This window comes from Danio rerio, chromosome 10, assembly GCF_049306965.1.
Source record: "Danio rerio strain Tuebingen ecotype United States chromosome 10, GRCz12tu, whole genome shotgun sequence".
Classification (NCBI taxonomy): domain Eukaryota; kingdom Metazoa; phylum Chordata; class Actinopteri; order Cypriniformes; family Danionidae; genus Danio; species Danio rerio.
In genome coordinates this window covers 33,278,914-33,304,208 of record NC_133185.1, presented here as the reverse complement: position 1 = coordinate 33,304,208, position 25,295 = coordinate 33,278,914, and the positions used below count along the sequence as shown (strand labels likewise).

At 34.5% G+C, this 25,295-nt stretch overlaps 2 protein-coding genes across 5 annotated transcripts in view; both read left to right on the top strand.

The window, feature by feature from the left end:
• Nucleotides 1–1,021: 1,021 nt before the first annotated feature.
• Nucleotides 1,022–10,862, top strand: btg3 (B-cell translocation gene 3). Of its 4 annotated transcripts, NM_001326706.1 has the most exon segments (6): nt 1,022–1,134; nt 1,795–1,873; nt 4,841–5,047; nt 5,156–5,293; nt 9,699–9,900; nt 10,239–10,862. In NM_001326706.1, coding segments are annotated over 4 exon segments (726 nt in total). In that variant the 5' UTR covers nt 1,022–1,134; nt 1,795–1,873; nt 4,841–4,874; the 3' UTR covers nt 10,452–10,862.
• Nucleotides 10,863–12,706: 1,844 nt separating this feature from the next.
• The window catches only part of cltca (clathrin, heavy chain a (Hc)), a 60,471-nt gene continuing 47,882 nt past the window's right edge, over nt 12,707–25,295 (top strand). The window contains 1 exon segment of the mRNA NM_001005391.2: nt 12,707–13,025. Coding sequence (NP_001005391.2) covers nt 12,984–13,025 — 42 coding nt within the window. The 5' untranslated portion in view covers nt 12,707–12,983.

Here is a 25,295-nt window from a genome sequence, read left to right as displayed (position 1 = left end):
AGTTATAACATAATACCTGGCCGAGATAAACTTTTAAAAATAATTAAATAACTAAATAAAATATCTTTTGAAAAATATGAAATCCTGCAAAATAGCTGTTTGCCTAGCAAAACATCACATTGCACACTAGAGGTCGCCATTGTCCGGTTTATTAAAATGCCACAGGTAGCGTGATGCTGGTTTTCAGTCTTGTCATGGACTCCCAAGTATGATTTTCCTCATATGACGGAAACCCCCTTCTAAAATTTTTAATTCATCTACTCTATATAGTTTCTTGAATAAATATATACATTTATATGTAAAATAATACATTAACGTAATTTAGAAAATATTTAGTTTTACTTAACAAAGAGTGTTAATATTTATTTGTTTACTTGTACCTTTTGTTTTATTTGTACGTATGTTACGTTATATATAATACGTTATATAAAATCCAATATGATTAATTTATTTTACTTACATTTTTATTCTTTATTTATTTAAATCTTAACTATTTATTTTTAATTAATTTATGCATATAAAAAGTAAAAATTCGTACATTATTTTGTTTTTGTTCATTTGTTAATTATTAATTTAGTTTTCGTTTTTAATAGTGTTTATTTATTTATCGTATATTATTCTTATTTAATGTTTTATTTGACGATTTATTAATTATTGTTTATAAAAGTATTAGATTATTTTTATTGATGTTACTTTTATAATAACAATTACAAAATTATAAAATGCAATAATATAATGATTTTAATGCACAGCAGCTTTTAACATTTTCCTAAACGACCACATTATTGACATAAGCCGAATAAGTAATTGTCCACTTATTTTGATTGCTGTACTGAATTAGTAATGGTCCACCTTTTTAATCGCTAAAGCAGCTATCACCACTTGGCTATAATACTTCCACCTTGCGTTTATTTGTGCGTCTGCACATCAACACACTCCAAACATTGCGCAGCTTTTATTATCTTGAATCTTTCGCTTCACGAATCAAATGAATCGACTCCTGAATCATTTCCTCCGAGCATGCGCACAAGACACAGTCACGTCACACACATAGTCGCGCGGGGGAGCTGGTCTGGAAGTGTCTTGTGCGCGAGGCAGCAGGAGTTTTCCACATGTGGATGAAAAGAAAACACGGTCAGTTTTTCTATTTCTATTTGCAGTGATAATGCAAGCTCACATAGAATTAATATATCTTTTTAACGTCCAAATGTAAAATTAAAAACGATTTAAAAATGGGTGTTTTTAAAGAAACGGTCGGAAAAAACAAGTGTTGATAGAATCGAGGCCACGTTAACTTCGGCTAACGTTAGGCTAAAGTGAGCTGGTTTAATAAACGTGGCATATAACATTTTTAAAAACGTTTTAATATGTCTGAAAGCAAAATGTGTGGGTTTGTGGTTTCAATATTTAACATCTCAACAATGCCACTGTTTTTGTTTCGTGGCGTTCAGTTTGGCGACTAAATGAAATTTCTCATAAAGATTAATTAGTTTTCTTACGCGACTAATGTCCATATGGGCAATAACTATCAGTACGTTGCGTAAAAAATTAATAAATAAACGAAGATGTGAGAAATATGTTTGGTGTTTTGCTGTGACGTCTACAACTCTGTCTAGTCCGTGTTTCCGAAAATATTTGGTAAATGCAACATTTTTGGCGAGAATTATGAAAATTTAAATTATTTTATATATTTTAACCGATGATTCTGTGTTTCTGTTTTGGTCTTGTTTTTCAAACTGTCGTGTTGTGTTTGGCGCGCCTTCCTGCTGTTCTGTCCCGCCACCTGACCGCCAGCTTTGTGCTAATCACTTGCTCTAGTGCACATTAGCTTTAGTATCATCAACAGCCAAGTTGTTATGAGCTTATGTTTCTGGTAAGCTACATTCCTAGATTGAGGTTTTGGATTTTTAAAGAGGTTTTGTTTTATAAATTTTCCCAATGTTCTTATTATTATCAATAATAATTGTTACAATGATTCCTAATCGTGTTATTGTTAGAAGTGCACAATATTAGACAACTGACATCGCACTGTTTTGTTACAAAGACAATATTATTAGATGATTGTATAACTCTAATTTCAATAGTCATAAATTTAGTATTAAACAAACTTTGTGATGGCTAGTTTATTTATTTGAATGTGAAAATCACCATTTTATCTTCTGAACGCCTTTTCAGCTTTTTTTTTTTTCAGTTTGCTTTCATACAACCTATTGTGAGCTTTGCCTGAAATATGAACATTACACAGCACATGATATCACAAAATACAACAATAGACCTATAGTTACCTTGTCGATCTCTGTGTATTTGATTAAAAAATAAACTATTTTGAGTGATTTTTAGATGTTCACAAGTTCTGAGTTTCTCACATACAATTAACCGGTTTAGCACACAGTATTGATTTGATGTTTAAGTTGTTGCAAATTATTTGTCACAAGCTTTTATAACATACAGTTGATGTCAAAATGTTTAGCCGTCTTGTGCTTTTTTTATTCCATATATTATCCTAATTTTGTGTAACAGATCAAGGAGTTTTTCACAGTATTTCTTGTAATATTTTTTCTTCTGGAGAAAGCTTTATTTGTTTTATTGCGGCTAGAATAAAAGCAGATTCGTACTTTGTTAAACCACTTTTAATGTCAATATTACAAGACAAACTGTCATTTTACTTTGCATAATTATCTTAACTTACCTAGTTGACCCAATTTACTACCTAGTCTTTAACCCTCTACCGCACGCATTATGATAAACCTGTAAAAAAAATATTTCACTGTTTTTCTTTTCTTAAAATGGCTTAACTTGAAGTGCTGTAAAAAAAAAAGAAAAAAATATTTTTTAAGGTACTTTATGATATGTTGCTATATGGCAACAACGTGCAACAGTTTATCTAACTTAGAAATTTCAAATTTAAAACTTTCCTTATAATTCATATTTTTTTTGTTTGAAATAATTTATTTTGTGTTTCAGCATTATGAGCTTTAACATGGAACTTATAAAAAACACCTTATACATACTTTACCACAACTCGATTTCCAACAGCTTTCATTTATTCCATTCTTTTTTGCTGAATATTATTGAAAACAATCATAATATTGCATTATCATATATACAACACAGTTTTATATATATATATATATATATATATATATATATATATATATATATATATATATATATATATACTGTATATATACTGTATATATTCAGTAAATATTATAACAAATAAATAACAAGTCTAGTATATCCAGATAAATCAGAAAAATGTAGCTACTATTTAACAATGTTTATACACATTATACCATATACTATACTACACCTATCTTATCTGCATCTAAGCTAACTTACCTGAACAGTCTCTATCAAATGACCAGTCTACATCCTTCTCATGGTCACTAAAATCCATCTCACCCTCACTTTCATCAGCAGGAAGAGCCAGTTCTGCCCTTTTCTTCTTTAAATTACCATAGAACATGGTGGTGTTCGCTAATACACTGTTCCCTGTATTGCTATCTACTCAAAAGTAGTATTGCCATGAAAAGTAGATTTCATCCATTATGCAAATGTCTTTAACTTATCAACTTATCAACATTTTATTACTAGCATTCATGTTGTTATTGTTACAACTTAAAAGTTCACAGCTGACCTTGCTAGCTAGCTAACCCATTGCAATAATGCATGTTCCACTATTGCGCAGTGTTGCCATTTTGTAACGCATACATTTGATCGATTTACCAAAAACTCATTTGATTTAAAAATAAATTTGAGATGTGAATATGTCATCATAACTTATGGATCTGACATAATTTGATCCTTTGTTTTTATTGACATTTGCATTTAGCAACTACTCCCAATAAACTGCAGTCTGTCAGAAATTGTGCTACAGAAAAACACAGCATGTCATGTGACTTAACCAAAGCACATCATTGGCTACTCTAAGGTCTTTCCAACCAAAGAAATAATATGTTGGTCTTAAAGAAACGGTGGCAGGGAAATTAACATGAGTATCATGTTGCCATATGGTTACGCCGTGCAGTAGAGGGTTAAATTGCACTTTAACATGGAATATGTGGAGATATAAAAATTCCAAAATAAACAAAACAGTTTAGGCTTTAAAAAGTCTTAAATCCTCTGAAATGTTGTGTTGTAGGACTTAAATCGTTTTAAACAGGTTTAAATTTTTCTGTGACCTTGTATAGCTATTGCCAATTGGCCCAACACCCACCCAAAACTAACAATATATTTCACTAAAAGTTAAAAAAAAAATGTTTATTTATTAACTCTAATTACTTATTAAAATGGTTTAAATATCTTCCTTACAATTACATATGTTTTTAATGTTTTGTTAAGGTTTTAAATTGGCCATTAAACAAATCTTTAACGTTTTGCCTTGTACACGTTTAAAATGTAAAAAGGTCTTTAAAAGTCTTAAATTTGACTTGATGAAACCTGTAGAAACCCTGTTTAAGCTGAACTAGTATTTTGAAAAATAAGCAGTATTAAATATTATGTACTGTCATCATGGCAAAGATAAAATAAATCTGAACTATAATGTTTATTAAAAACCGTTATGTTTAGAAAAGTGTTGTAAAAGTCTTTCTGTTAAACAGAAATTGGAGGAAAAATACAAGAAGGCTAATAATTTTGACTTTAACTGTATATTATGTGACAGAACTTACAAAACATATAAACAATGCTTAATCATTTGTATATTTTATAATATAGTGTTCTCAACAGCAAAACTCAATTTGTATGTATAATATGTAGGATTTTTAACATTGAAACTTCCAAACTATGAAATGTGAATAAACACTTTTACATGCTAAAAGTCTCTTTATATTTACAGAAGTTGGACCTGAATTTCAGCTCAACAGCTAACAATGAAGAAAGAAATTGCAGCGGTGGTGTTTTTCCTGAAGCGGTTGATAAAGAAAGCTGAGAAGTTAGATGCGGACAAGGTGGACCTGTTTGTGGAGCGGTTAACAGTAGCATTACAGGAGAAGTATAAAGGTCACTGGTATCCGGACAACCCCAGCAAAGGCCAGGCATTCAGGTACCACAGTCTGATAAACAGCACACAGTACACTTTCACAGCTGGCCAAAACAGGATGCATGTGATGCTTCACAGTTTTAAAATAAGCTACAATTGTGTCCTGTGCAGGTGCATCAGAGTCAACCGCTTCCAAAAAGAAGATGCTGAGTTGCTGAGAGCTTGCGCTGAAAGTGGAGTGCAGTACAAAGACCTTGGCCTGCCTAAAGAGCTCACGCTTTGGGTTGATCCTGGTGAGGTGTGCTGTAGGTGAGCAATAAAACAAGCTTTTTTCTTAGTGCTGTAAGATAATCATGGCCACCCTGCTCGTAATTGATTTTTTTTAAAGGAAACTGTTAAACCAAACTATTGCCCTATGAGAACATGGATCATGTCTCTATGGTAATGTTTAGACTGAAACAAGCACCTGTAATCACAGATGTGTATTGAAAGCCTAGCTGCCTGGCCCAACAAAGGATCGACTCTTCCACTGGTGATTCCCACAATTTATTGGAACGCAACATATTCACACAGCTGTTTGGAAATCAACCGTAAGAACCCAGAAACCTCATATAAATATACCATGAAACGAATAAACATAAAAACCAAATATAAATAAACAAACATCATTTAAATTCAAAATATGCAAAACACTTAATACAAGCAATTACATTGAAGTATGAAGTCTCAATACCTTGTTCACCCATTAAAGCAGGAGTTAAACTTTCAGACCCTTGCAGAGCGTATAGCTGAGACACTGACCATGTGCAATCTCCTTTCGTACCCATGTTGTTACAGTTCAAAATAAAAGGTTTTATTTACAAACTAAATGCTTCCGTAACACAAACTAAATTAAATATGTTAGCATATCAAAAGATATACAAATAACAGTAAGGTATTTGCACAGCTAGTGTTCCCATACTGATGTGCGGTGAACGGTTAATCTGACTTTTTCAATTTTGTACAGTTATTTTTTATTTTTTTACAGCATCGATGTTGCTATGCAATTAAAATATAATCCGTTTAATAGACTTCAGCATTAATTTAGTTGTTGAACCGTAAACCAAAATTAAAAGCTGTTTACGTGCTGGATCAGCTGGTGAGCGCAAAAAAAGACATTTTGCGGGAAAATGTAATGTTGCGCATTGATTTTTGTACAATCTGAGACCAACTTTATGTCGGATATCTACCAAGCAGTGGAGATCGTTAATTTAAAGAAAACAGACCTTAAATGCGCTGATTTTGTAATTGCATAGTTTACCGGAAGCACTTGACCCAGGTTACTGCAAAACTTAGTCCTTCTGCATACTTCTCCATATACCCTATTGACAAATAACAAAAGCAACATAACCAAATCATTAACAGGGATTTACTAAAAAATGTGTAATTTTCTAGCGTTCATCTTAACTGAAAGATGAGGCTTTATAGTTTTGAACACCATGTAAATTGAGTTAATTTAATTTTTTTGGGTGAATTTTGTTAAATTATTAAAAAAATTATAGAGATTGCACATTACATCCTTGTGATTTGAACATCTACTTTGCTTTAAAGTATTTAAAGTTCATAGAGTGCAATTTTTGTGTGCATAATTAGGGTTACCGCAGGGTCCTAAAGTCTTAAATTGTATAAAATTTAGAAAGTCTTAAATTCGCTGTTCTAGGTCGTAAATATTTTTGCACAGGTCTTATTTTTGCGATGTCCATGTAACGCTACATCGAATTTTATTGTTGTTGCTAGGTTTTTGGGGTGTTGTTCTTTATTTCACTAGTCCAATTGTAATTTGCGGTATTGCAACTACAAAATGGTCAACTTGCGATAGCCAATCAGCTTTCTGTTATTAAACTTGGCAAATGTGACGTAATCGATGTGTTTGCGGAAGTTCGCTTTGAGTGCGCGTGACACGATTTCAGCTGGCAGAGTATGGCATTATTTTACTGACAAATGTCGTAAGCGCAGTTTTAGAAGTCGGGAGCTCATTCATGTAATACAAAAGAGTGAATCTCTTTGCTCACGCACCGGTTTCCTCTGTTCATGAACAAAACTGCTCATGAGCTCTCAAAACACTGGCTGCTCACGTGCGAATGTGGACTCACAATTTTTTTCCTGTGTTTCCTCTTCCTTTCGTGCTTTTGCTCTCCAGAAGTGCTTCAGCATACTGTAGTATTAAGAATAGTGAACTGATCAAATGAAATACAGAGTAGTTTTACTACAGTAAAGTGTGGTGAATATTAGAATAATATACCCTAAATTGTAAAAAAAAAAAAAAAAAACAGCACTGGGTAATTTGATTATATTACACTCATTGTGTTACCATAGCAACCATAGTATTACCACAACAGATTAATTGAAGTGCTTTACTGTATTTTACAAATCTCTGTACAGCAGAGACATGTTCACTTTTAGTTGCCATGATAAAATGGGATTGATAGTGAGATTTATTTGAAGAGTGAATAGTACAGTAGGCTATAATACATAATCAAGTTTTTACCTATTTTCTATCACAGTTACATTTCTGCTTGCATTCGATATATTTAAATGTTTTTGTCTTGTTTTTTTTAGTAGTATGGTGCACGTTATGGATGTTTAATAAATGTTTTTAAAATAAAAATATTCTTTGTGTCTAAGTGTTTGAAACTGGAAATAGCTCATCATATAACTTACAGCTGAAAATGTGATGGTTTGTTAGATCGAAATTGTAATATGTAAGTCTATTTTAGTATTTTGGTTATTGGTAACAAATAGTGTACTAATATAAAAAAAGCACAAAAGGAAGAAGGAACAGTGTACTGAGAGCATGCAAGATAATTAGTGCGTGAGCAGTGCATATTTGAGAGTGAGAAAAGTTGCGCGCAAGCAGTGTATTATATTTGAGAGCTCGCATGCAGTTTTGTCCACAGAGGAAATCGGTGCACGAGCAAAGAGATTCGCTTGTTCGTATTACATGAATCTGTTCTTGACTTGTAATACAGTGCTCACTACATTTGTCAGTGAAATAACGCCATATTGAAATAATGCCACAGTCTGATTTTACTGATTGTTTGTTTTGACTGCCCCATGTCATTTAAATGAATATCTCAGTGGCGAACGCATCAAGTATGAAAGCCTCGTCCGTTTTGTGAGGTGCGTGATGTGACACCAGGTGAACGTATAAATCAACATTAAGATGTTTTTTTTTTTTTTTTTTTTGTAGTTCAATGGTGCATTTAACATGTACTGTTCAATTTAAATACATTTATTTTACCACTAATTTTGGGATTACATTTTCTCACATGTTTTTGATATTGCAATATAGGTCTTAATTAATCCTTATTAGTCATTTACATTTAGTCATTTAGCAGACGCTTTTATCCAAAGCGACTTACAAATGAGGACAAGGAAGCAATTTACACAACTAAGAGCAACAATGAATAAGTACTAAAGGCAAGTTTCAGAGTTTCAGGTCTGTAAAGTCTAAGAAGGGAAGTGTTAGTAGTTTTTTTTTTTTTTTTTTTTTTTTGTACAGTTAGTGTGATATTCAAAGAGGCAATTGCAGATTAGGAAGTGAAGTGGAGACTAAATAGTTGAGTTTTTAGTCGTTTCTTGAAAATAGCGAGTGACTCTGCTGTTCTGATGCAGTTAGGGAGTTCATTCCACCAACTGGGCAGATTGAGCGTGAGCGAAAGTGATTTCTTCCCTCTTTGGGATGGAACCACGAGGTGACGTTCATTCACAGAACACAAGTTTCTGGAGGGCACATAGATCTGCAGAAGTGAGAGCAGATAAGAAGGAGCAAGGCCAGAAGTCACTTTGTAGGCAAACATCAGAGTTTTGAATTTGATGCGAGCAGCAACTGGCAGCCAGTGCAAACGGACTAGCAGTGGAGTGACATGTGCCCGTTTAGGTTCATTGAAGACAACTCGTGCTGCTGCATTCTGGAGCAGTTGAAGAGGCTTGATAGAGTTAGCTGGAAGCCCAGCAGTTAGCTGGAAGCCCAGTCTTAAAAAAGGTCTTTAAAAGTCTTAAATTTGACATTGTTATCTGCAGAAACCCTGATAATGATATTTTCTGTGCCACACCAAAGTGGCTGCAGGCCCCTGCTTGGCCATCTATCTAAAAACCCCTGGCTCCACCAAACGGGATGGTGATGTCAGGGTTCCCACGCTTCTTGAAAGTACTCTAATTTCAGATATGAATTCAAGGCTTGGGAAGTACCTAAAAACAAACATTGGCTTGAAAGTGCTTGAATTTATAGTTTTATTGAGTTTATGATGTTATTTCTTTAACAATGGTAATGAACTGAGAATTCATCATTTTAAAATTTACACATTTAAAGAACTTTGACAAATAATGCATTTTATCAATATTTTAAAAACTGCATTTAAATAATACCAGTATTGAATTCAACTAATTGCATTGAAGTTTTTTTTGAACATGACTGCTTAAAACTGTCAACATTTTGAAAATGACACATTCAAAACATCATCATTGACATTTTAATTTAAATATTAAGTGTAAATAAAATGTTAAGTACAAGAAGGACTTTCATGGCACTGTATATGCTGGGGTGTTCATTACAAAGGTGCATGGTTTAAAACTATTAGTGACTTTAAAAGTCCTGGAATTTGGTGTCCATAAAAGAGTAAGAACTCTGTGATGTGTTGGTTTGTTTTTGACCCATCTTTTCTTCTGGCTACAGGTATGGCGAGAAGAATCATGGTTTCACTGTGGCCACTTTCTCAAGCGAGGACGATGATGATAAAGAGGATGTGACAAAGAAAGTGACGAGCGCCGTGGAGCGGGTCACATCGGATTACCACTCTGGATCCTCCTCAGATGAAGACATCAGCTGTAGGGAGATCCAGTATACGACACCTCTTCACAACCAGCCTCCTTACCAGGTACACATGTCTTAAAATGTGTTTGTATGGTCTTATTACCACAAATGCATGATTTTTCATTATTATTATTATTCAGTTTGAAAAAAAATATCATCTTAATAATAATAATAATACTGATGTTTACTTGAATACAATGCATGTATAAAAGAATTGTAAGCACAATATGTAAAGTTGTATTAGTAATTAGTTGTAGTAACATTATACATCTCACTGATTGTGCCACAGTTAAATTTCAACTTTACCCATTTGAGATTTTATTATTAGTTACATATAATGCACAAATAGATGTCACTGTTGTCTCTAACAATGTTTTCTGTTATCTTTTTTCTTATTAAAAGGTTGTTTATGCCAGTGCCCCAGGATGGCATCCAGTACCAAGAAAGAAATTTGGCCTGGGGAAAGGGCACTACCCTCAGCGGCCGCACTACATGATCCGCCCCCCCTGTAGACCCAACCATTCCTTTAAAGCACACAGCTGGGTCCAGCAGGGCTACCGCAGCAAACCCGGCTACTGGGCCAGCAATTCAAACCTACTACACCAGCTTCAGTGACCACTCTTACTACAGCATGTTAGTTCATCGGTGTTAGTGTGAGGGGTGTTACGTTGAAAAGTGTTTTTTTGAAGTTACCACTAAGACGACTGACCAAATTTTTTAAGAAACGTATTTTTGTAGTTCTACTGTCACTGTTTTTTGAATTTGTGACTCGTCTGTTTTTTAAAGGAACGATAACCGTAACTGTTTGCACTTTAGAGTATTTGTAATAGAGCGTGTATTCGTACATATTGGATTAGGAGTATTTAGCGTATTTCAATTTTTATGGTAATGGAAAATTGTGCTTTATTTGTTATATGGGATCATTTGATAACACTTTACATCATGTTTTATTTATTCACAGTAAACTATTATGTATTGCATAGACCACTTAAATTATGAATAACATTAAAAAGACGTTTTCATGAAGTCTTTGTATTTTTTGTTGTTTGTAGTTTTGTGTAAAGAACACTAGATGGCAGTATTACATACTATTTCATTTCATAACTGCGTATTTTAACGAGGTATTTGTGTATATATCTAAATAGTGTATAATTGTAGATCTGTTTTCATAGTACAGTTTTAATAAGCTCATTCTCTCAAGCAGTGCACCTGAATTATTATTTTTTTCTTCTGTTTTTGGGATCCACAAGTAATACATGTTTTTTTACAAGTCAGATCAACAAGTTCATTCTTCTGGCCACACCTTCTTTATGATGGAGCACACACAAACCCTGACCAAGTTTAAGAGGAAATGACTACAATTCATGGCTATCAGCCCCACCATTACAGACTGGAGGGAGGAATTGCTTAACCAATTTACTTCACTTTACTTTCACTCCCTTCTGTTAGTATAGTGTATCTACTGTGCACCATATGATAACCTAACCTAATTTTTTGGAATTACTCAAGATTAGTTTGTTCAGGTGTTTACAGTTGAACGTTTAATTTAAAGGCATATTTAAAATAAGTGCTTAATGTACGTTTATTCATTTTCTTGTCGGCTTAGTCCATTTAATAATCCGGGGTCGCCACAGCGGAATGAACCCTGCTTAACGTTTCAGAAACATTGTAAATCTATGTTTTTTTTCTATGTTCTTTTTTTTTGAACACTACATTTTGTTACATTTTATATTATTAAATACTTCACAAATGTATCTGGCGAATTCTAAAGATTCTGATTTATAATTTGTGTTTTTACAGTTTTCTAATAATTATTCTCAACATGCTTGACACGATTTTTAGTGTCATTTGTTGTTTTTGAATGACAATTTAGTGGGTGTCTTGGTACTTTTTCAAAATCTGTTTTATTGCCAAGTGTGCTTCACACATACAAGGAATTTGTTTTGGCTAGAGAAGCTTCCAGTGTACATAAAGTGACAAAACAAAATAAATATGAAAAAAAAACATTAAACAGAGATGCGGTAATTCAAAAAGATCTGGATGTTGAAAATGGTATTAATGATCTGTGATTTATGATCATTGATTTAAGATCATTATTTGCTCAGGAAAAATACAAAAAAACAGAACATGTTACAATGTTAAGTTACTGAGAAAAATTAAAGCTGTGTTACATTTGCTTCGATATTTTAAAAAAAGTAATTGACCAACATGTTCTTCCGAGTCGGTTCTTTTTCATGAACTGACCAGGCTATTAAGCAAAAGGGCCAGAAACGGGTCGTGGTTCAGTTCGAATGAATCGAGCAGGTCTCAGCAAATCTCCGTTCGGAGGGTTTTTCCGCTAGAGTGAACTGGTTTCAGCGCAAACAACACGAATAGTAATTTATTTATTTACAATCAATTAAAAGAAAACCTTTCCGTGAACCCTGTAGTTTCCATGTGATAAGGATCTTGGTTAGGTTTCAAGAGATGCATTTTAGCTTTCAGACGACGGTGCTCCGCATTTTCCTACCAAAATGCGATACCAATAATACCAAAACACAAAAGTACTTGAAGTACCGTACCGATGAAAGCATTGAAACGCCCCTGCATATAATATACAAATAAAACATGAGAAATTAAATCGGAACTGACGTCAATTCACGAGGACGAATGATGTGGCAAAAAGCAAAGGGCGATTCGCAAAGAAATAGTACCCACACATTTACGCTTAAACGTAGCTTAATAACACCTCCCATCTTTCAAAATAATCACAAAACAGATACAATATCCATAAATGTATTTTGATTTCTAAAGTGGTGACATTTATTGTCAAACAAACTAAAATCCATATTCCTCGCGGTGCTCATATTCCTCCGCCTCCATTGAGGTCTACGTCTCTTTCCGGTGCGTTTCTCCACCGGACGGGTTCCGCCGCCATTGCAGGTTTCTAGAGTTCCTCTCAGCGGCGGTTGACATTCTGGAGTTGAAGCGCCTCATTTATATTCAACGGGCGACTAGAGAAACCTAACACATTCCCGGTTCATCTGCCCCCTCCCCAAAAAAACACCAGACCACCTCCATTCATCCCCGGCTCTGGAGTAGTTTAGATAAGGCAGAACTAATAGCAGGAATTAGAGAGCAAATCGAAGAGGAACCACCACCACCATCATGGCTCAAATCCTGCCCATCAGATTCCAGGAGCACCTGCAGGTAAGGACTCAAAAACACCTAATTTTGACGCCTCGGTCATTTTATTGTGAGTTTAAAGTGATGAATTGTAATACACTGCTTTAGTAAGTCATTCCCCGATGAATATGAATGGAGCTGTAGTAGTAGTAGCAGGGGAGTTAGCTTAGCTAACGTTTGTCGGTGGTAACCATCTGAATAATAAATATAACGTTAACGTTACTGGTTGTCTCGTTGAAAAAAACGAGACCTTGTTAGTTGCCCTTATCAAATAGCGTATTTGAGCAAGATTATTCGATCATTCGGACGGTTTGGTCAAGTGGAATAGATGTAAATTTCGTACATTTAAGCTACAATGTCGATTGGAAAAGATTTATGGCAATGGAAAGTGATTGTGTTGAGTATATTGAGATTTGCTTTAATTCAGCTTATCTACACTGGTCAGCTGTCTTGGCCTCTAGTTGTGTTTATAAAAAGTAAACTACAGAGGAAAGCCTACACTTTGTTTCCTAAATAAATAAATTCTTGTATTTTACAAAAGACATCCACTATTGTTTTATCCTCTGTCCGATCATAAAGTAACCAAACTGATTTTAGGATTGAGGTGATTACCTGATTCAGGTAGCAGGTGTAATAGGCCCCACCTATAGACGTGTGTATCCCATGATGCCTCTGCAATCTGCTACTATTTGCACTGAAGTCCTGCATTTATTTACTGTTACTTTTGATTTATTTTCAATTGAGGCACTCAGTTAATGCCTTTTTAGTATTTAAATTTTGGCCACAATTCATACACAATAATGTTTTTATTAATTAAGCATTTTAATGTAAAACAAATATTCATGCTGCTGGATTTATCTGTTGTAGAATCAAATTTATACTGTTTCAGATCTATAATGGTCTGTATTTGTCAGTTGTTAGTTTTATATCATAAGAGGTCTGGTTCCCATCACAGCTTGCTTCGGACAGGAACCAGTCGTTTAGACTCCATTAGAAGTTAATTACCCAGCAAACTTTATAGTATATCCAGTGATTATTCCATCCTTGAACACAGTCATATAGATCCTGGTCCATTCGTATCTGTTACAAAACACTTTTTTTCCAGGGGTCAAGTCATTTAAACTTGGTTGTCGCAAAAATTGAAACCGTTGAAAATATATGTTGTTAATTGAAGGAAAATGTTAGATTTAAAAATAAATGATCAAAATAGAAATATTAATCAGTCAAAAGCTATTAAAACAATCAGCTTGCAATTTCAAGCATGCAGATCGTTTGTACATCAGACTTTTGCTGATCGTTCAAGTCTACCATACTGTCTGTGTGGAAAGTAATCAGTGTCAATTACATTTGTCAAACTTTACCAATCTTAAATTAGTGCACCTTAATAAAATGTAAAAAAAAAAAAAAAAAACACAAAGGGCCTAGTGGTCCAAAAAAGAGCCAGAAGGCCTTTGGTGGTATTTTAACTTCATGAAATTCAAATGCAAAACTTATTTTTGTCAGTAAAGAGCCAGCTAATGATCAGGGTGCAATAGGAGTCAGTAGCATAGTGCTGTAAAGGAAGGCAGTACCATAAATACCTGCTCATGATGTGAGAATCACATAATAGAGCTGCTTATTTGGGTTTGCAGGAACCTCAAAGAACACTTAAAAAGGAGATCTTGTAGTTCCAGACTAATTTATAGTATAACGTAGGGCTGGGTGATTTGGCCTAAAATCAAAATCTCGATTAATTAAACATTTTAACTCTTATTGCAATTAAGCAATTATTTTATTTATCAATTAATAATTTTTTTGCCCTTTTAGTTCACTGACAAGTTTTGTACAGTAAATATGCTCATATTACAAGTAAGAGATTTCTGAATGAAGGGTGAGCATCAACGCTGAACAACTGAAATGAAAACAAAACAGTTATTTTTTTTTTTCCTTAAAAACGTGAAAATAAATAACTCTCACTTTTGGACACAAAATTAATTATTTTCAATGTTTGTCATATTAAAAGTATAAAATAAGCAGCATCTTCTCTGAATATTTTAATTAATTAATGTAAATAATATTTTTTTTGTAATAGAAAATTTGGCAATGCAGGGCATCTCTGGCATAGCTTCCAATCATTGTCAATGTAGTGCAAAGTGCAATGTGTAGCTAATTTTTTTAAAAAGGTGTGCAGGTATGTGACGGCACGAAGCCTGCCGAACGATATGTGCGCTTGATGCAGAAGTATAAATTAGCCTTAACCGAGCAAGGTCACGTGACTCCACATGCAGTAGGGAAAATAATTTTTAAAAATGTACCTGGAAAAGTTTGATCGATTATAGATTCTGAATGTCGATTTGGATTACTTTTTCGATTAATTGCCCAGCCATAGTATAATGATAGGAATGTATTACAAAACTGCTGAAAATGACTCGTGTGTTCGTATACATTATTTATAGTTTAATATTTTATACCTGGCTAGATGATTTCAGCGGCATTAATCTATAGTTCTCTGATTCAAATATAATTGCAGACATAGATGTGTAATTCAGAATGTGGCATGTTTTAAATAAATATGTACTGCTGTGCTCCTAATCAAATCTCTTTGTGGACTAGTGCCGGTCAATATTAAACCACAAAAAGACTGTTTAAATATTAAGTCTGCATGGGTTTTATTTAAGCAAGTCATATGATCTGCAGATGGATTTTGTGTTTTATGTGATGCTGTTTAATACGTTACCTTGAAGCTGTGCGAGTGCACTTGATCTTTGAACTGTACCCTGCTGATCACACATGACTATCTCGTGTAGATGGAGATCCATTATCCATTTTAACCTGCTCAGCACTCAGGAATTATGGTGGAAACCGTTCATTGCCTGCTCATTCCTCGTTTTCCCTTTTCCACATTGAACCTGCTCATCTGGTCACATGTCACCCATGGTCATATGGTCACACCTCTTAACATGTTGATTTAGCTTTCTGCACAATGGGTTCCAGCTTCCTGTTATGGAGGACGATGGCAGTGCGATGCAAGCCTCAGCATATTGTGTATCCTTCCCAGAACCTCCGGCTATCAGAAGGCACAAGGGTTTTGTGCTGAGCAAGGTGCTGCTTTTCTCTGGCCGGAGAAGGAAAAGGGTTAAATGAGCACAGGAGGTTGTGGAAAAGAATGTGCTGACAGCTTTACAAAGTCATGAATTTAGACGATGTGCTGAATTTATCAGCTCAAACAGAGAGAAGCTTTTGACACTTCACGTATTACACGTTTCTCACCCTGATTTGTGAAAGCAAAGCTTGACCATAAAAATGTGGTAAATGCACAGACACTTCAAAAGTGACATAGGTCAGCATAACTGAAATACTGCTCGAGTTAGTTAACCTAGTAAAGTCAAGTGTCTGTGGCTGCTCTTAAGGTTAAATGTGACATGTCACTCTGATTATGGTTAGTGAAAGTGCCAGCAGAGGGCAAGTGTATAGGACGTGTTCAACCACAATTGTAAATTCTTTCATTTAATCAACTTGTTACAGACCCGTTTGAGTTTCTTTTCTTCTGTGGAACACAAAGGAAGAATTATCGAAGAAAGTTAGTAAGCAGCAGCTATTCATAGATGTATACATTAGATATCGCATACGGACCCTGAGCATGTGTCAATAGTGCCGCCATATTTGTACAGTGCTCCCAGGACAAGTGTCATTAAACCGCACTAGTCAAGACTAAAGCCAATCTGAAGATGCTGGACTTTAGCGCTGTGTACGGAATAAAGAGCAAACAAAAGAAGAACATTTCATGGGTAACATTTCGTGTTTTATGTCTTATAAAATGTCTTATATCTTTTGTGCTAAACAAGTATTGAAGATAAGACCTTTTGTCCAACTTGCACTAAATACTAGGCTTATGCTAGTTTTGTTGAATAAATTCAGCAAATAATGGAAATTAAATATGAGGGCAAAATTCTGCGGTGCCAGTAACTTGTATTATTGTTAGCTAGGTGAGTCGCTCATAACGGAGATTCATTCTCAAAAAAATCGATACCTTGATTAGAATTATAAGTGAAAGCAGGAAAGGAGGTGTGTTTCAGGACATGGATTAGATCAAATTCAACAGGTAGGGAGGATAATACAATCCCATGCACAAACACGCGTTCTTTGTCAGCAATGCCTGTGCAGTCACACATCCATTGATATAGAAAAGTAATTTCAAATGATAATTTTCGTAATTTAATTGCATACTGACCACTGGGAAAACTCCTGATCATAGATATGTCTCTGGCTCTGAATAGCCAAACCTCTACTGCACCTTTGTCCCACATTCATTTCAGAGAAGCGCTACCCTGTACTAAAATGGCCTCCATGGTATTTTTCGATCCTATTATGATTATATGATGTCAGTGGCTAGTGGAACCTGTACAATGAAGCCAGATTTGCTGACTAGCCAGTTAGGATTCAGATTAATCTACACTAATTCTGGGTTTTAGGTACCATGAAGGTAGCTCAGCTGCTCTATAATACCATGGCAACAAAAAGTGTTTAAAGAAGAGCTGCCTTGATGTTACCTAAAACCCAAGATTGGACAGTTTCACGGTAAAGGCCTCTGGTTTCCAAAAGTCTTCAGAACATCTTGCTTGTTTTTAACATAAAACATAATTTCATATACGTTTGTAGTATATGCTAGTTTTGTTGTTGTTTTATGTTGTGTGAGCTGACATTATCAAATGTCACTCTCTTTGTGAAAATACAAACACCACTATTCAAAAACATTCTCTATCATGAAGCCTAATAGAATGCTGTTAAAATGTTAATAATAATAAATCAATAATTGTTAATAATAAATATAGTTCAGTAGTAGGTTCACACAATCTAAAGTGCTGTTTAATAAGTGCATTTGTGAGTTAATCACTTTTAGAGAGGGTCTTGGGTGACCTACTGGCCATTTTAAAGTTATATTTATGTGGAATACTAGCTAAGGAACCAGTATAAAAACACACTTTTCTATATATTGTTTCATTCTCATTAATTAAAAACAAAACCAGCAAAAAATATCTAACAATTAGTTTACAGTTATTCACCACTGATCACAAAATGTTCCTTGACCTTGACAATTCATTATTATGTTTATTTGCTGCTCAGTTTTTTTTTTTAAATGATCAACAGTAAAATATAAATCTTTATTTTATTTGAAGAAATCTCAATGTGTACATAGACGGGCACATTTTGGAGACATGATAGGCTAGGTTGTTTTTGCATCTTCCCTTCAGTTTGCTAACTCACTAGTAAACTTCACAGCACTGATCTTTATCTAGCCACTTTAATGTAAACAGTCTGAAATGGGAAGTCAAGTATAAACCAACAGGCAGAGGAGCAGATGTACCAGACTTTGTAAACTGGACAGTCTTGACTGGATTTATCTAATCATTTTAGAAGCTGTAATGCTCAATATTTTGTGTGAATTGCTTTAAAGCAAAATTATGTTTTGTATTTAGTAATTAAAAAAGAGAGTCTGTCCGTTTCTCAATGTTTGGGCAATAGTGCATATCAGATCATCTTGTTCATAAATGGCTAGTTGCTACATATTATTAATTTTAATTAACAGTCATCTTCAATGTCTTTGTCTTGACGGAATTATTTCTGGTATAAAAATCAACTCTCCTTGAAGCACCTAGCTATTATTGATTTAAAATCAATACCTCATCCTCCTTTGCACAAATCAGAGATGTCCACATAGATCCTGGAAGGATCCTGCCAGCTATTTTCAAATGATGTTTCTTGAGCTGCACAGCTTGTTCTTGGAGGCTGTAATGTTACAAGCAACCTATTAGGAAAGAGGGTTAGTTTCTGGGCATGTCTTTAATGACACTGAAGCCAGCAGTAGCAGCTACATGCTGTGTATGAATCACACTTGGCCTATGGAGAGCAAGTGCTCTTTCACTTACGGTTGCTTCATGTCTCGCAGTACATTTTGACAGCTTACAAGGGCAGGGTTTCCCCCCAGCCAATCAGAACAGCTTGTTCAGAAGTGATGTCATCATGTGATGTCATCATCTGTGAGATGCATTTAGAAATGTCACAGAAATGTCCATGAGCAGGCTACTGTAGCACTGTTTTTTTTTTATTAATCACATTATTCATCATTTCATGAAAAATCATTATGTATATTTGTAAAATGTCTATTCTGTTTATCTCTTACTTCCTTCTGAAATTAATTCATTAACTTATTTAGATAATATTGTTTTACAATTTAAAACTTTAACATTTAGATTCTGAATAAATAGTTATTATTTCTTCATAATTCTTGTTTAGCCAGTGATGATGTGGCTTTCTGTGCCGCATGACAAAGGAATGTGGGTGTGGCTTCGGGTGTGTCGTTCTTGGTTCCCCATTGATAAAAGGTGCCGCTGATTCCGTTGAGCTCTTCCTAGAAAATGTGCTTCCTGTTCCTGATTAGGCCTGAGAACAGCAGCATAACCCAGACATTTCAATGTTGACCATAGGTGTCTGAGTCTTTATTTTCCAGTATCAATTAATAGTTTCTTGATTTTGTAGTAAATCCATTTAATGTTCATATTGAAGAAATATTCAAGTCTTCAGCAAGATATACAAATTTCATTTGATTTTGAGTTTAGTTTGCCCAAAAGTTTAATGTCATATCTTGCTCACCTTGATGTTATTTCAAAGCTGTATGGCATTTTATCTTTTTTAGAATGGAAATTGGGAAGTTTTTATGTCGAATTGTCTAACTTTTTGATGTAGGACATGTCTAAAAAAAATTGAAATAACAATTCATGCACAGTATTTAAGACTTTGTAGTCACATCACTTAATATTTAACATAATATTGTTGAAAGTTGAAATGGTATCATTATATCAAGTCAACTTTAGAAGGATAGTTTGCACAGGATTGTTTTGTTTAATCTAAACCAGGTGTGACCAAACGTTTTAGTATAAAGTGCCAAAAACCAAGTATCATTAATAACCATGGACCGAAGGTAAATATAGCAAACTATTTTAGATTAAAGTTGCCATGGTTGATTTCCTAATCGATTTAAATAATGTTTATAAAGGGAAAACATTACTTTGAATCATATTACTTAATAGCTTTTTTAATTATTTATTTAAAATATTTTTTTTTCACACAAGTGGCATTTAAGGCTTTATAAACTAGTCAATTAGTTGTGCCTTGATTTGCTCACCAAAGTCTCTGCATTGTCCTCTATCTGTCGGATGACAGTATGTACATTTTAAACTAAATCTGATTCACTTACACCATTTACGTTAAAACATTTAATGTCAGTTAGATTTTTTGTAGCTTAGCAATAAAACAAACAAACAAAAGGTTACATTAAATTTGAAATGACAATCTCCAATCGTCCCCTTGGGTTAACATGGGCCAACTTTTTCCCGCGGGCCCTATGGGCATCTCTGATCTATTCTAAACTCTAGTAAAAGAAACTGAAAGCATCTTGGATGACCCGAGTGTGACTGAATTAACAGCAAAACGTTTTTTTAGTTGAAAAATCCTGTTACTTAAGACATATATAAGCCAATAGGCAATCCAAAAAAAAGGATTTTCAACAAAAGAACTTATGAGCTTTGGAGCCAAGTTCGTTGGCAATTAAATGCTAAACGCTATCGGTGGTAAGCCTTGTAATAGAGGACTGTCCTCATATCCTGCATAATATTTCATTCAGTTTTTCATTGAATGCTCTAAGTGGTGTTGCATAAGTCCAAGGCTTCCCATCTCTTTGTGTCCAGCTGTCAGCTCTGATCTCTGTAATTCAACATGTGCAGCAGCTGGTGCACGAGTTCAAAACATTACAGTCGTGACTGGCTAAACGTCTGTGTCACAGCCTCGACTGCCGCCTCTGAGTTAACTGGTATTCAAGATCTGTCTGGCAACTGATAAAAACCAAGGCTGGGTTTTGGCTGCACATCAGTAATTTAGTTACAACTTCACCCTTCTGGCCATCTGACTTGGCCTTTAGTAGGGTCTGGTTAAGAAGTAGCTGTCAGTTTAGTTGAAAATGCCTCAAGTTAAGATGTCTCCTACGCTAAATTCTCCTCCTCCTCCTCTGCTCCTCTCTGAACCCATTTCAAATGTAAGTCTCTTTTTATATTTGATGTCGCTGCATTTTCTCATCTGCATGTGGTGCTTAGTCATCTGGTGTGAATCATACAGTCTAAACCAGACAAATTATACTAATTTACTGTACAAGAAAAGATCAGCATTTATTAGTTTGCAGTTCACACTAATGAACATAGTTCTCTGCACATCTTTTCCCTCCATCTCGGGGTCAGTTGTACAGCGAGCCTTTGGTGACTCAGACTTAGCTAAGCTGGCATCCCACTGACATTTTATTTAGCCTGTAATTGACTGATCCCAGAGTCTCGTCTTGGTTGATTTGGGTCTAATAATTGAGACTGGGGCGTCTCTTTAATAGCTTGAAACCAGCTTGGATACACGTTTCATTAGTTTTAACAGGGAAGAGTGTGATATGGCAAATGATAACAGTAATTGATGGTGTCAATAGCTCATTCAGGAACTTAATGACTTCGTCCTATTTAAACTATACTATTTACAAAAGCATTGATATCACATTCATACTTTTTGACAGGCATTTTAAACTGAGATTACTTTCAGAACAATGTGGTCATTGCAAAACTGATTATTTTTTGCTGCTAGTGTTAGCTTCTGCGTGACATGAATTTGGATCAGTAAACTCTTTATAAAACTGGTTTCATTTGCTTTGTGTGTGTAGAACTGCTAGTGGTGTGTGACATTTGACGATTATTTCATTTAATTCAATTTCAATTTATGTTTTGGTGTTTTTGATAATGATTTATTTTGCTAAGCTATCTTGCTGCTAGCTTGGTAGGTTTAGACCTGTCATTAATAAATAAATATGGCACTAAAGGAGTGTTTGACTTGAACAGACTAGGAGTGAGTGAGATTAGGCGAAAGCAGTAAGGTGTAAAGTTAAGCAGTCAAGTCTGACACTTTCTGATCCCTTGTAGTTTGCTACAGTCATGACGGATGTAGGCATGGGCCTGTAAAAGATTTTGACGGTATGATAACCTTGCAAAAAAAATATCACGCTTGCACTGTATTGTGATTACTGCTCTAAAATATTTACTTTTTAAATGTCTTGGTAAAAAACAAAAAAAAAAAACTTATTTTTTTCCCGCTTTTAAACACAATGGCGCGTCCAAAATCACATACTTCCATACTTTAAAGTAAGTTAAAAAACATGTAGGAACCGAGTAGTATGTGAGAAGTACCGGATGACCTACTATTTCTGGCACAATTCTGAAGTGTGCTTTCAATGGTATCCCATGATGCACTGCGAGACAATTTGTGAATGGGAGTGAAGTGGGAATGTCACGTGATGATGACAAAATGGAATCCGTAGTAAGTCCAAGCTTCATTCATACTACTCTTGTTCTTACTGTATAGGACATACTTTTCTATCGGTTGATTAGTAAAAGTCAAGTTCAAATGCAGTACCTACTGAGGAGGCCAATTTGGACACAGTAAAAATATTTTATTTTGAGCAACGTTTAAAATATTTTGAAACATTAAACATGTCAGGCTAAATAAATCAAATAAATAATTGACTTCTGCTTTCTTCATTAGTTTCAAAAACACAAATTTCTTCACAATTTAATATGGTATCTTTGGATATCTTTTCTGCGGGTGCTACTGTGTAAAAAAAAAAAAAAAATCCATATACTGTACAGTCTCAGAAATAAAGGTATGCGAGCTGTCACTCTGGTGGTACCTTTTCAAAAAGTACATATTTGTACTTAAAGGGTCCATATTGGTACCTCAAAAGTATATATTAGTACCTAAAGGTTTTAAGGGGAACACTTTTTACTTTTAGTTACTAATATGTACCCTTGATGTATTAATATGGACCTTTAAGGTAAAAATTTGTACCTCTTGGAAAGGTACCACCCGAGTGATAGCTCCCATTTGAGTTGATCCATAAATCCATAATCTGTAAATTACTTAAATATGTTATGCTGCTATATACTGTAAAAAAAAAGTTAAAATAAACATGCTCAAAAGCTACTCTGTAAAAACATGTTACTAAACAGTTTCTATAAGAATTTTCTGGAAATTTAGATACATGAATTGCATTATTGGACCCTGATTTCTACTTTGTAAATTTTTTATATTAAAAATTCAACTCTACAGTTTAACAAAGTGACATTTATTGACATTAGAAAGAAATAAGTCTGTAAAACAATGGAAAATGTACTGGCAGTTTATATGGTTTTGTAATAATATACTATAATATACAACAACCCACTCATTATCACTTTATCAAGGTCCCATAATGCAATTCAAAACCATAAAAAATTAGGAAAAAATAAAAACATAATTCGCATAATATGGAAAACTGCTAATTTAGGGATATTTTTTTACAGTGTATGCAAGCAAATGTAGTAACACAAAAGTGGTTGCAGTGAAATTTTCATTATAAAATGTGGTTTATTATGAGATGAAGAGGCTTGAAAAGTTCATTGTTTTTAAGTGTGTTTGAATGAGCATTATAGGGATTGAAGTTGAGAATAAGCTGGAAATTTGCATGATCCTTGTCTTGTGCTGAATCTGGCCAATCTTAATGTTGGAGAAACCGCGCAGACTATCAGCCAGCAGCCCTCTGAGCCCTATTGTGGTTCTTTGACACCACACATGTCAGTGATGTGTTGTCTGTGCCATCTAAAGTTGGTCAAATATTCTAACTGGCATGCACTGTTTAGTCAGATTATGATCTGTCTGCACGCAACTGCATAAGTGCCCTGTAAATAAAATCTGGGTTTACCTAGGCATAGTTTAGTGCAGGGATCACCAAACTTGTTCCTGGAGGGCCGATGTCCTGCAGATTTTAGCTCCAACCCTAATCAAACACACCTGAACTAGCTAATCAAGGTCTTACTAGGTATACTTGAAACACCCAGGCGGATGTGTTGAGGCAAGGTGGAGCTAAACCATGCAGGGACACCGGCCCTCCAGGACCGAGATTGGTGACCCCTGGTTTGGTGCATGGAAATGGACTTACCATAAGCTGTTGTTTCCTCATTCTGATGTAAATTATACGAGTGTAAAACCCCAGTAATAGCAGATCTATCAGAACACAATACAGACTTTTTATGTTACTCATGGGGCATGTCCTCAAGATTTGCATGTACTTTTGATCATGTTCTACGTCATCTAGCCCTGACGAGCAGCCACATCAACAGGAGATCAGCAGTCAAAACAGAATGATTTGTTGCTCATGGGATCATTTAATATGCATGCCCCACTCTGCATTTTGAGATTACAGCAATGATAATTGTCATCTCTTATTTTTTAACCCGACTGTACCAGTTTGTATTCTATGCTTTACTAAGCAACGACTCAACCAGTCATGACTTAAGTGTTGAGTCAGAATGCAAAATGCAGGATATACAGATTATAAATTTACTCCACCACCCTGAATAGGCACAAGTTATGTATAATTGTACTAAGATTTGTAGTTTGAGGTAACATTTACTGCTGAGTATTGTTTAATGCATGTTAAGCATCGTGTCTTATCACTCAGCACCTACTATGATTTTTTTAAGTGAAATAATAGCAATACATTTTATTAAATGTCATCTGTTTATTCGAAGCTTGATATTAATTCCTGGATGTGTTTACATTTACATTATAGCTTCAAAGTACAACATGATACACCTCTGTCTGTCTCTTTTGTCTAGTTTAATTTATAATATTATCCACCCCACCCAACTTGGGAGCAAAATAGGTTACTCTGGAGGTGTATATTAGATAGCTCATTTACTCGAATATTCACGGCCATTCCATATATGGTCAATTTAGAGCTTCTGATTATTATAAGTTATAAATGAGCATATAAGACAATCTATGGAAATATTTTTTTTAACTTGCTTAAGGCTCATACCTACTATTATTTAAATATCAGAGAACAGTTTACCTCATTAAATAAATGCAGTATATGGCAGCTTTAATACACAAAATGTAAATAGGTTGTTGCAAGTTCCAGTCTTACTGAATGAATTATTGAATCATTAAATAATGCAACTAGCGTAAAACTGTTGATTTTATTTAAAAAAAAAAACAAAGCAAGTGATGGATTTTTGAATCGTTCGCTCAAATTTGTTGGAAGTTACTCAGAAATGAAATCATGCAGGGTTGAAAAACACAAATATTTGCCTCTGACTTTGCTTGTAGCATTCTTTGTTATTAGTTTATTATACCTTTAAATAATGATGATATGCATAGATTATAATTTTTTTTCTGAATGCAGTGTTTGCGTTA